At 39.8% G+C, this 14,141-nt stretch overlaps 1 protein-coding gene across 7 annotated transcripts in view; it reads left to right on the top strand.

Annotated features, from left to right (window-relative positions):
- FGF14 (fibroblast growth factor 14) overlaps nucleotides 1–14,141 on the top strand; it is a 387,765-nt gene that overhangs the window by 254,210 nt on the left and 119,414 nt on the right. The window contains exon 1 of one of the 7 annotated variants that reach the window (XM_069007730.1): nucleotides 2,148–2,340. The exons of 5 other annotated variants lie outside the window; for them this stretch is intronic. In XM_069007730.1, the coding sequence (XP_068863831.1) occupies nucleotides 2,148–2,340 (193 nt within the window). Of the gene's footprint in view, nucleotides 1–2,147; nucleotides 2,341–12,958; nucleotides 13,008–14,141 lie in introns of those variants that run through there. One more of the 7 variants, XM_069007776.1, reaches the window with a different exon arrangement.

A 14,141-nucleotide genomic window follows, 5' to 3' on the forward strand; every position in this document is an offset into this window, starting at 1 on the left:
CAGATAGCAAATCCAATGAGTCTTAGCTGAATCTCTTTAGAGACACTTTTAAATAGAATTAAAATGTATTATCCAGATCCGATTGTGCATGTTCTGTTCCTAGTTGGTCTAGTATTAATACAAAATCCCTGTATACTGGAGTTCCCACCATACACTTTTGCCCTCTGTATAAAAATAGCACTTCGTAGATTAAAGGATTTAGGGAAAAAATGGTCAATATCAAAGAAGCTGAATCCTCTGCTGAAACAAGAACCTATTCTTACATACTAGGTTCTGTATTGCAAAGCAGTGAATATTTCTGGATGAATATTTACACCTCCAAGCCTGTTAAAAAAAAAAAAAAAAAAAAAAAAAAAGCAAAACAACAACAACAAAAACCCCAAAACCATTTAAAAAGAAGTTATTGTGAAAACAGTATAAAAGTAGATAATTGCCTGTGCAAGCATCTGCCCTTCTTTATAGGCTAACTGCATATTTTTCTGTGTAGCTGCTTGTTTCCTTCCTCTAGTTTCCTCTGGCTAGCTACAACTTCAGAAAGTTTAACCATTAGGCTTGCAGAAAGTAAATACTAAAAACTTTGGGCCATTATTTGGAAAGGGAGCCAAGCCAACAGAAAACGATGAAAGGAAAGAAGTGGGATGTCTTATTTTACATGGTATTTACTATTTGCAGCGCCTTGTGAACTTCTCTGGGCAGATGCTTCTTAGGTGTTCTATGTCTAGTGAGCTTGGCTGGTGCTTCCTTAAGTGCTCCAAGACGTATCCTATAATTTTACACGGTGCTGGTGATCGATAAATCCACCTGCTGTGGCTATTTGTGGGTGCCCTATGTAATCCCTTTGATATTTGGGTTGAAGGTCCCCTCAGCCCCATAGGTGTGCTTCTCCCTCACGGCTCTAAAACCTTCCCACGAGGCAGAAACCGCTCTCCCTCCAGACTTCACCTCCTGCTCTCTCCGTTCCTGGATTGCGGGGCGAGGAGAGGCGGGCGGGCACCCCTGCCCAGCTGCGGACGGGCTGGCCGGCGGAGGGGCTGCGCGGGGCAGGGTGCCCTTGGCGGAACGCGGTGTCGCCTCAGCCGTCTGCCCTGCCCCCGGCTTCCCCCGCCTGGGGACGGGGACAAGTGCCGGTGTCACCGCTGGGGGCGGCGGGGGCGGCCGGCAGGGAGCCGCTGCCGGGGAGCTGGAAAGAGGGTGCTTGCGAGGGATCCTCGGTGTGCCGGGGCGGGCGAAGGAGAACGGGGAGGGCCATACGCCCCTCCGCCAGCGCGTAGGGCCCTCCTTCTTACCCCGGGAAGGGAGCCCCGCACGAAGCCACCCGGAAACCTAACGGGGGCAGAGGCAGCTGGCAGCTGATCCACCGGGAACCTCCCGGTTCCCACCAGCAAACCACATCAGCATCACCCCGTCCCTTCGTCTCTCTCCCCCCGTGCTTTATTCCTCTGCCTTTCCCCATTCTCCCTCCTCCACTGCTTGCACCCTCGCCGCCCCTCGCCTTGGGGAGGACAAAAAAAGCTCCAGCGGTGCGTGCCTCTGTGTGTGTGTGTGTGTGTGTGTGCGTGCGTGCGTGTGTAGGGGAGGCTGGAGCGGGGTGGGACCGAGGAGCCGTGATTACAGCTCTCCCCGGAGAAGAAGATTGCTCTCTCCAGATGCTGATTTCTGAAGCACTTGGCAATCATCAGGCGGGAGCCAGGAAGAGGCGGCGGTAGCCGCCCCGGCCGTGGCGATGGCAGCGGCGGGCGGGCGGGCGGCGCCGGCTCGGGGCTGAGGGGCAGCCCCAGGAGGCGACGCTGCCTGGCGGACCCGACCCGATCGACCCGACCCGATCGACCCGACCCGACCGGGCGCGGCTCTGCCCTGAGTCCCGCTCGCTCCGCGCCGCTCCGCTCCGCCAGCCCGCCCGCAGACATCCGCCCGAGCAAGTGCCCCTGCGCCGGGACACGGCGGGAGGGACGGCGGGGCACCCATGCGGTGACCCTCGGCGGCGGCAGCTCCCGCCGGCCGCAGGGTGCCGGTGCCCCTCCGCAGCCGTGCCTCGGGCCGGAGGAGGCTCCCTCTCGCCCGCGCCCCCGGGGATGGGTTCCCGCCGGGGCTGAGCGCCTCGCCGCCTCCCTCCTCCCTGCCCGGCGTGGGCGAGCCGGCGAGCAGCCATGGCAGCGGCCATCGCCAGCGGCTTGATCCGCCAGAAGCGGCAGGCAAGGGAGCAGCACTGGGACCGGCCCTCGGCCAGCAGGAGGCGGAACAGCCCCAACAAGAACCGCGGGCTCTGCAATGGCAACCTGGTGGACATCTTCTCCAAGGTCCGCATCTTCGGGCTCAAGAAGCGGCGGTTGCGGCGCCAAGGTGCGTCCCTGTGGCCGGGCCCGCCCGTGGGCTCCCGGGGGGCGGGCGGGAGGGGGCAACCTGTGGCGAGAAACTTCCCGGGTTGGGCGCCGCCCCCGCTCCCGCCAGCCGGCGGCTCCCTGCTCCCCGGCAGCGGGCGAAGGGATCCGCGGGCTGAGGAGGGCGGCAGCCGGCGGACCTTCGGTCGGGACCCCCCGAGCCAGCCTTGCTGCCCGGCTATCTGCGCTGGGGCTCCGGTGTGGGTCACGACAGGTGTGCTGCGGGCAGGAAGCCCCTCGGGGAAACCTGCCCGCCTCCCCGCGCGTCCCCGTCTCGCTTGTGTTTCTCTCTGAAGGACAAAGAGCGCACAGCGCTTTGGGTGTCCGGTGTCCGGGGGCCATCCTTCGCCAGCCCCTTCACTGAGCCACCAGTATGGCTTTGGTAGGTGCAGCCTGGCTGTAGTGAAGGGGTCCCGCTCCCTGCCGCTCGGTGACTTCCCAGTCAGCACAGTGAGAGGTGAGGCACAGCCGGCAGCTGTGGGAGAGCTTCTCGGCATCCCTGTGGGCACCCAGGTGCAGGTCCACCTGCCTGTTGCCCATCACCAGCCAGGGCCTTGCCATGCAGACCAGCAGGTTTTGCAGGCAGTTCTTATTCAGGGAAGATGACCAGGAGTCAACAGAGAAAACTGGTACCTTGGTGATTGCATTCTATCCAGTACTTTGTATTAGAACCCTAGAAATAAAAGGAGTACAATGGCATTCAGTGACTTCTTTGTTTTTGAATTTTGTGGTATTCAACAGCATTCAGAAATGGTAATGACTTACTCTATGTCCTCAGGAAACAAGTACTTTTAGAACAAAAGGATTATATCGTGAAGAGTGAGAATGTTAAGTATCACTTGAAACATGGCTAATACCTACCAGTCAATGATAAAGTACAAACCACCCTCTGTTATATTAGAGAATGCCACCATGTGTTGTGGTTTGGTATGTATACTACAGTTCCTCTTTAGGTTAGGTCAGAAGATCATTTTAAGAAGCATAATCAGGGAACTGTCCTGTTCCTCCTTCTTTACCATGGCTCACATTTGAAAAAGCATAAATCAACAAAATCCACACAATTTTATTTTTACATGGCTTTCTTGCAGTAAACTCCTAATGCAAGCTAAATCTTGCGATTTTTAGATAGTACAGAGATACAATGAAGATGAGCAGGAAAATGTCAGTGGCAACATCTATGGTGGCTTTTTTTTTTAAGCAGTCTGTGCGTGCTTTAGCAGACCAGAGTATCTGGTATATGGTTTATAAATGATACTTTTTCAGTAAAACAAGTTTAGAGGGATTTGCTAACTGAGCAACTGTGCTTGACCACCTGTGCATTCTTATTTGGGGGAAAACTCTGTATTTGACAATATTACCATTTGAGGAGGAGATGACTGCCTCACAGCACTGAGATGCCAAACATTTTTAAGGTGAGGAGAGGCTTTAAGGAGACTTGTGAATTCATCCTTTTTCATTCATTCATTTTTCATAAGGCACTTTGTCATATCCTTGAATAAGAGAACTGAATTAGAATATAACTCCTCTGTTAACCTGTACCACTGACACAGAACATTTCAGCAAGAGTAATCAGAACAAGGGCTACTCACCAGTAAAATCTGCAGTATCAGACCCCTGAGTTTATTTTCCTTTATGATGAGACATGGTGATATTTGTCCATTGGTTTACATTAAGGTCTCAGAATTACTGCTCATCTGTAAGAATTCCTGCTGAAAAAAATACTGTAATACCTCTTACTATGCATGTTCCTGATACACAAAGTGATACATGGAATACCTGTGGATTCAAAGTTGCATTCTATTTAAGAGGGAAACTGAAGAAACAATCAGGCCGAAGTCATTATTTAAATATCTTATGCAGAGTAGCTTAGAGTGAATAATCATTTCTGAAAAAAACCCAAACAAACCACATTTTATAAGGCTGATTGCTTTAAAATACATTATAAGTGTTACAAAATGAACATTTATCAGAGTCTGGTTTTAGTTTTTCTAAAGTGAGTTAAATGACCAGTGAATTCTTCACTGAAATCATATTGTCACATCCATTAAAATAAGTCTTTGCCAAGCAAAATAAGATGAATTTCAAAACATCTGTTGTCAGAAAGGTGCTATGGGATTTTGACAAATAAACCTTGTGTAAATGATACAGAGTGTCACAAGAGCATTGTGAAAAATGAGCTAATTGAGATGTGACAAACCGTCTGTAGCATTCTCATACAATTCAATGGAAGAATAGAAGTATATGTAAAATATTTATGTAGAGTAGTAAAAACTAAACTTTTTCTTGGAATAAAAAAGTGTTTTGCTTTGTGCTTGCATATGAAAAATAACTGTCTTCCCATCTTTGAAATAGGCAGCAAAAACTAGTGATGCAGCTTTTAAAATTAAAAATACACGTTTACTCTTATACATACATGTATAAGTGAATTAGGTAAATAGATATACACAATATATGCACACATATCAACATGTTAGCACACTTTAAAAATATTCTTTATTTTTAAATTATTCTTTTAAAATGCCTGTTAGTACTGTTCTTTTTCAGTGGGATTTATTTGAGAAAAAATGAAGTTATTATGAATACATAAAATGCTCCAATCATGTATACCCTGATGAATTTTTTTCTGTCATTGTGACATATTCTCTGTTCATGGTCCTTCCTTTAGGGGCATACTGAAATATCAACAGAAGTGTGCTTTGGGAGACTAACATTTAGGAATGGTAGCATTAAAAATACATCCAGGAGCTCACTCAGAATAAAGAGTAATATTTGTATTTACTTGTATATTTGCTCTAATGATAGATGCCATGGTAGTTTTAAACAGCCTTTCTAAGACTTTGATTAATGAATTAAACTGCCAAAGTGATTTCTTGGGGAGACTTGTTTGCTAATCTACTGAGTGGATGAAACCATTTTCATTTACTGGACATATTTGATTCATATTGTTTAGTATTATGATATTTCAAATTTATTTAATTTTTATTTTATTCTACCTGTCATCTGATGAACAAATCACTGTCATTAATTTCCGAATAACCAGGAAGCCAAGATCTTGCCTATCTGATGCCAGACATCAATCAATTTTGTGTCATCCTATCCTGCATCAGAGGTTGTTTAGTTCTAACAGTTTAATTTATGTTAATGTAATCACAAATGGGAGAATTGACAGATGATATTTTGTTTTCATGTGAAATAACCTTATCTAACCTGGAGCTACCCAGTAAAAAGAAGAAAATAAATGTCACTTCCCCTCATGAATCTACAAAGTGCAGAGCTTAAAGCATATGCTTGTCACTAGTGCAAATTCAAACTTCTTAGCCTGTATTTTCATCTACATATCTAGCTGCTTTGCTAATCTGAAAAATCTTCATTTGGTTAATTAGGTCCCTTGAGAGTATTCTACTTAAAAATGCTCAACATTTAAATGTATTAAAAGCCAAGTGTGATGTTTACTGTTTCTGTGTGCTAATACCACATTAAGACTTCTAAATTTATACATAGAGTGTATGAATTTTGGGACAGCTTGGCCCCTGATTTCGTACATTAATATTTATAAGAAAGAGAGACCTAGGGAACATGTTTAGAAAATGCACTGATTAGATTTTACTGCATCTACAAAGGTAATTTAATTCTCCTAAGAAAGCATTTTTGGAAAATTCATCAGTAGATCAGCTAATGTTTTTTTGGCAGATGTGGGAGTCGCCCATAATATCAGATATAAGATAATTCCCAATATGCATAATGCCCTAAGTAGTTTCTAGTTCTTCTACTTGTGGAATGAAGTGGAGCTGGAATGGAGATCTGGGTGTGTGAGTGTACATGACTTGTTTCCCAAAGTTTAAGAAACCACATCAACTCCCACCAGTCAGCTCCAGCGCTGGATGATCTGCCTTGCTCAAAGTTTCAGCGGGCCAAAACTTGTGTCTGTGCTTTCCTATGTGACTGTCTTCAGAATTAATTCTTCTTGGTAGTTCACTAAAGTCCACTGCTCCTGCATTGTCTAGGTGTAAGACTGTCTATTTTTCAGGGTGTTGAGCTGATGTTGCTTGTTTTTCATTATTTTTCTTCAAATGAAATTGATTAAACCACAACCCTTTTGGAACTATAAACACTCTTAAGAGTGTATAGAAGAAATTATTACTTCTTTCCTTCATTGCTGTTAACCTGTTCAAAGGACTTCATGATAATCACAAACTGAAATTGTGTAGCAAATATGCTACATTTCATGTAAAATATTCTAAGCATGTTTAAAAAATATTTTTGAAAACATGACTTTTTAGACTCCGTCTCAAGCTTTCTTTCCCATGCATTCAGTATTTCACATAAACCCTGTGCTTGCTAAGGGAAGCTTTTGAAAGAAATGCAGTAATGGCTGGGATGAAATTCTTATTCTAAACTGGTATTGGTGGCTCTAAAAGTGATGAATGAGTTGGCTTTGAGAGCAAATGGGAAAAAACAGCTTGAAAATGGTAACATAATTTTAGGGACTATTGATTTTTAGAAATATCTCAAACAGGGGTGATAGAATAGTGGGCATTTAATGTAGGGATAGTGCTGTAGCAGTGTCATTTCAGAATATCTCCCATATACTAACATTGCTTTTGAATGTCTTCACTTAGTAATTGGTGATTTAACTCTTCATTAGAAAATGAACTCTTCAAGCTTGAGTGATCTTCTGGATCTCTAAAGTTCAGGCAGTTTCAGTCCACATAGGGCCTTGTAAGGTATATCCCTTATTGTATCTATTAAATGTATTGTAGAACTAAATTATCTGATTGTTATAGATATTAGGGGAGATTGCAGTACAGGTGGTTTCTGATTCATGGTGATGTACCAATAGAAACATTACAGGTGAGGTCAGGTTTCTATATTGTATTTAAAGACAGAATGCTGTCTTTAAAAATATATATTATCTATTGACAGCTAGATTGACAGTATTTTGACATTAATTTTTTTGATGTTTCGGGCTCTGATTTGAATCAAACAAAACCCAGAACTTAAAATTTGTTTTGAATGAGTTTTCAAGTCAGCAGTAGTAATTACAGAAGTAATTAATTTCAATATAGAGATAACACCAAAAAAGTTTGTTACAGAACAGTTTTCTGTTGAAGTCTTTTGATTTAGACTGTAAGCATCATTTTGAAGATACACAGCTGTGGATCCCCATTTTTTGTAGTGAGTAAACAGGGGTCTGTCTTACTTGGTCATACATAAGCTCCTTTCTGCCTTAGGCAAGTATTGGAGTTAGTGATAGACAGGAAGATGTACTCCTGACATGCACTCTTACTGTGCCATCAGCTTTTTCTGAAACCCTTTGACACCAGCTCGTTTTTGTTCCCAATAGTAGTTGTTGTTGTTGTTGTTGTTGTTGTTATTATTATTATTATTATTATTATGATTATCATCTCAGATCTTATGCTCTGCCATACACTGAGTGGTGTGAAAATAGAAAGGATATTCCTGTTCCATGGTAAAAAAAGATAAGAAAATTAGTAAGGCTTTAAATTTCTTTTATTATGATCAAAAATCAGCAACCTGCTTTCATTACACTGTAGATGGTAACATTTCTGTACTTTAAGGGTTTAGTTTGTCATTTCCTTTATATGAATAAGGTAACCTGCTGAGGTCCAGTGTAGATCTTCCAATTAATTTTCCTGTGGGACTGAAAATTAAAGAACATATGCTTTCCTGTGCCAAGGAAGAGCCTAGATGCTTTTGATGCCAGGATTTAGGAATATAATTTCTGCATTAAGTTACAGATGGGCAGGAGTAGAGTCCAGGACTACCAAGATCTGATTATATGTTATAAACTATAGCTGTTTTCAGTAATAGGTAACATTATCTAAATTTATATTTTGGTAAATAAATATATAACCAAAGAAAATGGAGAATTTTTGTAATTCAAAGGAAAGCTAGTATAAGATTGGAAGTATTAAATGGTAAAAGCTTGATATAAAATTTAGATAGATGGGCTGTGCTGAAAAAAATTACAGAAACCTTGTTCCTTCAAGGTTTTCAGGATTTCAGGTTGTTATGGTTGCCATTTTGTAAAATGGTGAGTAGAAGCTAATAAGCATGATATTGGATGTTCGGTCAGATTTTCATAAATGAAGCTAGAGAAAGTTGACGGAAATAGGAATGGGAAGAATATCTGGGATATAAAGTATAATCCCTAGGATGTAGCTAAATTAAACTATTTAATTACATCTGTGGTCTTGATTCTAATCCCTTACCCAGGTGTAGAACTTTTGAAAGGCATTGGAGTTACTGTGCTATAAAACTACTGTACATTGAACCAAGGTTGGATACCTGATTGGCAGTAATCAGCAAAAATAAATGACTGAACTCAGCATTTAAGAAAAATATTAAATCAAGCATTTTGTTTCATGTAAGAAGAATTGAGCTTTATGAAACACAAGCACACAACCTATTCTCTCTGGAGAAGTTAATTTAAAAAAATAAAAAATAAAACCACCATAATTTATTATAATTTCCATTGCAAAGTCTGCCTTTTCTGCTTTATTTTGCAAATTCCAAGATGTATCCAAGTTACTAAATGTAGCTGCTCCTCCTTTAGTACTGTGAAGCCTGGCCCCAGAAAGAGTGTAGTTTTGGTTGTTAGATTATTTTCAGTGTTTTTTTAGAAAAATACAAAAGAAAAGGAAAGAAAAGGAGAAGGAAGGAAGGAAGGAAGGAAGGAAGGAAGGAAGGAAGGAAGGAAGGAAGGAAGGAAGGAAGGAAGGAAGGAAGGAAGGAAGGAAGGAAGGAAGGAAGGAAGGAAGGAAGGAAGGAAGGAAGGAAGGAAAAGTTTTAAATTATTCTTCATTTTTAATGGTTCTTTTTACAGGTGAACAGGAGTGGAATTTTGTGTCCTAATGAAAAGGGACTTTTTGAGCCGCAAGGCATTTTTATTACTGAATTTCAAAGTCACTCAGCACACAGCAGATCTGTCAGGATTAAGAAAAGGTCAGCAGGTTTCTTTGCAGTAAAGATTCTTGTGGAACTAAGAGCCTAGAGGTGGGAGCTGGAACCAGGGTCTCCCTTAATGCAATAATGCATTATAGGTATTTCATGTTTGGTTTTGATGAGCATTTGCACTCCCTGAGTGGTAGAGAGAGACTTCCTTAGTTACCATTTAAAACTAGAGCAATGGCTGGGGTTTTTTTTTAGTAAATTTACTGTGCTTTTGTTTTAGGATTTTCTGTAATGTGAAAAAGGGTTGTCTGTGAAAGGTAACTATTGAATTCAGACTTCTGTGATCATAAATACTAAATTTGTGGCTTATATGTACCTACTTATGTGAAACCATTACATATATATAATACTTAGGTTATGAAAGTACTCTTTTTTAAAAGTATGTTCTATAATGAATCAAGTGAAGTCTATTTCAGTATGATTCTTATGATTTCTCTACAAATCGGCAGCAGAGTTTTTCATACAACAGCAGACTTAATTTTTGTGATTAAAATGGTGTGTATGAAGCTTATTGGTAATCCATAAAGAACAGTCTGTTTGCTAGAATATAAAGTAAATAGGTTTGTTTTTGTTTTAATCCTTGATTATTTCTTCTTTGTTTTTAGGAACAATCTTATAAAAAATTGGTATATTCAGAAATGTGGTGAAGTAAGAACTTCTTCCAGCCACTCTTCCTTGTACCTCTGTAGTTTGTGGATTATAGTAACTGTTCCAAAATCTTTTAGCATTTTCTGAGTGTTTGGTTGTTCACACACTTACTGCTTTATGCATTGTGAATATTCCAGCCCGAGCAGATGCTCCTCTAATTTTCATCTGTGTAGTTTATGTATAACTGGGACTTGGATTCCTCTACCTTAATTAGTGGTTTGTATCTCTTCATATGAAATTCTGATGAGTTGAAAAATTTGCCACTGTAATCTGTATACCAGCGACTATTAAATAAATGAACTCTTAAACTTCATTGCTCTACTTTCTTCTTTCACTTTTCTCGCTGTGTAATCAGAACAGTTCCTTCTATGTAATCAAAGCAAATACACATAAAATGGGTAATATTTTGTTCCAAACAGCATTTTAAACTGTATTATTAAAGCCAACAAAAATAAGATTCCATCAACTATTGAATCTCTTTCTAAGGCCCTAGAAAGAAACTTGCAAGATAGGAAGGGCTTTGCTACAGCAAAATTTAGCAAATCTCCCCTTGTGTCCAGATCAAGTTTTGTCTTATCAGAGGTGTGGTGAGGCTTGTACCTGGAAGCAGAGTTATGTCATTAGTCCTGAGGATCAGCCATGCTTGCCCTCAGGCAAGTAGAGGCATGATTACAAGATGAAGACCTAAATATGGTTGTGTAAGGATACACAATAAATTAATAATGGATTCCTCATGCTACTAGTTCCTCTTCATTATCTTATCAATTATCTGGTATCATGACTGTGCCAAGAAGTAGGAATAATTATAAAATGGCACAGGATACTTCGGAATATTTTAATAGAAAACCATTCCTGGGGCTCAAAAATTGAGAGATTGATCCCTGCTGATATAGATAATCCGAAGAAAAGCAAAACTTTTTAGCTTCTAGCAAGTGATATTGAACTTAGCTTGTGTATGTTTTAAGGATTTGAAAATTTGTATGTTCCTCCTAAAGTACTCGTTAGAAAATTATTGATAGTGAACAATATGCATTGTCATCATCATCATCAATCATCATCATCAGTTCTCACTACCAAGCAAGTAATTTTTTCATCTGAACACTTTAAATTTTTCTTTGGATCTTACTTTGGATTCACTTTCTTTTAATCTTACTTTGGATAATCAAGTTTAGTATTTATCACAAACTCCAATAGGAGACTGGTGCACATATTACTTACACATCTTTCACAAAGATTAAAAAATGAAGACCATAGTCTTAACCTCCTTATTAACATAGTTTGGGCTTGCTTAAAATAACAGTCTGAATTCTGAAAACAGTGTTTTTTTGCTTATCTTTTTTTAATTTCCCTCTGAAGATGGTTTTGTGCAAAGATTAGTGTATGGCTGAACTCTTCAAGGCATTAGATTGATAAATCCAACTTCATTATTGCTTCCAGTTGTATTTTAGTTTTCTGACAAAGTAGAAATATCTGTCATTCTAGTTTATGTATCCACAGACTTTTGCTAAAACAAATGAGAAAGCTGCTTCCATGGAGCATCAGTAATGACTTTTTGAAGCAATATTTAAGGAAAAAGAGATAAAACTTTTTAAATTTCGGCTCTCAAGTCAGATGTCCCCAAATTTGCAATTTATATACAACTAAGAACTGTAGCATTTTAGCACTTTGGTAGATGTAAATTAATTCATTAAGTTCTGTTGTCTAGGTTGCTTATATGTGCTAAACAACTGCAAGGTTGTGATGTTACTACCCTAACACCAGGTCTTTTGATGTAATGCACATGATTTGGGGAATCCTTGCAAAATTAATATGTACTGCTCTGTATAACAAATATTCTCTTGCAAGTTCTATGTAAAATGACCAAAAATAAAAAAAAAAAAAGCATGTAAATAAATCAAAATGAATGGATGGCTCAGATTCATATACATTATGACACTTTGAAAACCCTGAATGCTCCTAATAAGCAGCCATCTTTCTTTGGAAACAGTGAATGTTGCTGTAGAGATAATTGAATCCAAACCACAGAAAGGAAGAAAAACAAAATCATTCCCATTAGCCATACTCTCTAGTTCTCTATTTTAGAAAAGTGTATCGGCACTCTCAGAGTTTTTTGTTTCAAAAGTGTGTTTCTGTTAACAAGAGAGAAACAGACTCATCAGGGGTTCATAAAGTTAAAAGTTACAGAAATCATTGCAGGTTAAGCCTGAATAATATTGTTGTAATTAAACTAAGGTATGAATAGTCATTTGTATCTCATTGTTGTGATGACAAAGTGATTGGATTAAACCAATAGCCATCTCAGGTCTACTTACCAGGTTCAGTGTAATTCAATCAATCAATCAATCAATCAATCATCATCCTGTTTACCAGTGGTTTATGTTGCAAACATAATGGTTGAAATTAACTGGTGCTGTAAGCAAGCAGTTCTGTTGAATTACTGGGGTATATTTTTAGGTCAGTGGATGTCAGTGAGCAGGTTATGTTCAAAATTTGTCAGGGATAAACAGTCAACAATTCAGAATCTGAGTTACTAAAACTCTCCACTTTCAGAGCTGAAGCAATAGCAGCTAAAAATAGTTTAAGCAGCTTCAGTGGCAAAAGTGTGAAGACCATGGTGAATCTCATCTTAAAAATTGTTTATGCATACAGGTTCTTAACTATAACTTTGTCAGATCGTTACCACCTTCAGACAGTATTGTTATTTTGGTTTTCACAGTTTGCATTTGTTTCAAATATTGAGAGGGATGCAAGGAAGATCAGCCTGTTTTCTACTCTTTGCTGAGTGTTTAGGTGCAAGTGGTACAAGGGTTGAAGATAAGTAGTTGTGGGGAATGAGCTGGTGGGAAATTGCTGATGATGTTTTTACAAAAACATCAACTGAAAATTTTGGCTAAATCTTCAGAAGTTTCAATCATGTTAAGGTGTGGAAAGGGAAAGCTAAATGCACCTGAGCAGACTTGCTAGAGATCTGAGTACTTGTAGATTAAACAGACCTGTAAAAACAAGGTAATTTTTAGGATTTTTTTTAATTTCTGTCCTGGTATTAGCATCCATCTGGGACATAATAGGAGTTGTTTGAAGCACTCTCTTTGAATAGAATGAACTTTGAATATAAGTAGTATGATAACTTCAGAAATTAAGTTCCTAGTTACAGTAGGGATACCAGCTACATTTGGAGCCTGAAGCAGCAAAAATGTTTTGTTTCCTTTTAGGTATTTTTGTTGCAATCAGTTGTATCAAGGATGGCCCAAACTACAACAAACATGATCTGATGTAGAAGCAATCTTTGACTATTTGCTATATATTTTTATTCTACTTTATTTAGTTTTTGATCGTGCAGTATTTTAGATGCATAATGGTGTTTTTTCCAACTGGTTTCCAGATAGATGTGTGCCATTACATAGGAACAATTGAGGTGTTTGCTGTTGATTTTTAGGGCTGTTTAGATGCGACACCAGAGGACTAATGGTGCAACTCACATCCTGAGTCCAATAGATTGTTGCATACTGAGGTTTTTTTCAGGGATATGTTGTAGCTGTGTAGGAAGTGAAAAAAGGTTTCTTCACTTCTGCCATGATATCAGCAATGTCTTGCACAGCGGCTTTAGTATGTTGACAGCTCTGTGAGTCCTGAGTGCCTCCATTTGGTTATCGGGTTGAATTTTTATCTCTGAGAAGGCTTTTTTCTTTTATTTTTAAATTTTTTTGTAAGTAACATGAAAATTACACAGTTTTGGACTCTTCTGGCTACTGCCATGGAAACAGAAAACTGTCTTTAGTCGATAACTATTGAAATACCAGTATTGAAATACCTGCCATTTTTGTATCCTTTGTTGAGCTTTGAGAGAATATTTTCATGATGAGTTGGACCTTGGTCTTTCTGTACACTGGATGCAGCTGGGCTTTCCACATTTTGAGTGTATGTCTAGTTATGTTTATTCTTTTCTCTTTGTAGGGAGGCACTGGATCAGTGTTTTATGAACTACTGTGAGGCAGTTCATCAGTGAGCTGATTCTGCGTGGTGCTGGTTTTTCTGTTTATATACACTTGTATCTAAGCTTTTTTTTTAGGGGAAGATGAAAAAATGGAATAGATTTTCTTAATTGAGGTCATTCAGAAAGTATTTAGAGCAAGATAGAAT

This window comes from Aphelocoma coerulescens, chromosome 1, assembly GCF_041296385.1.
Source record: "Aphelocoma coerulescens isolate FSJ_1873_10779 chromosome 1, UR_Acoe_1.0, whole genome shotgun sequence".
NCBI classification, from domain to species: Eukaryota; Metazoa; Chordata; class Aves; order Passeriformes; family Corvidae; genus Aphelocoma; species Aphelocoma coerulescens.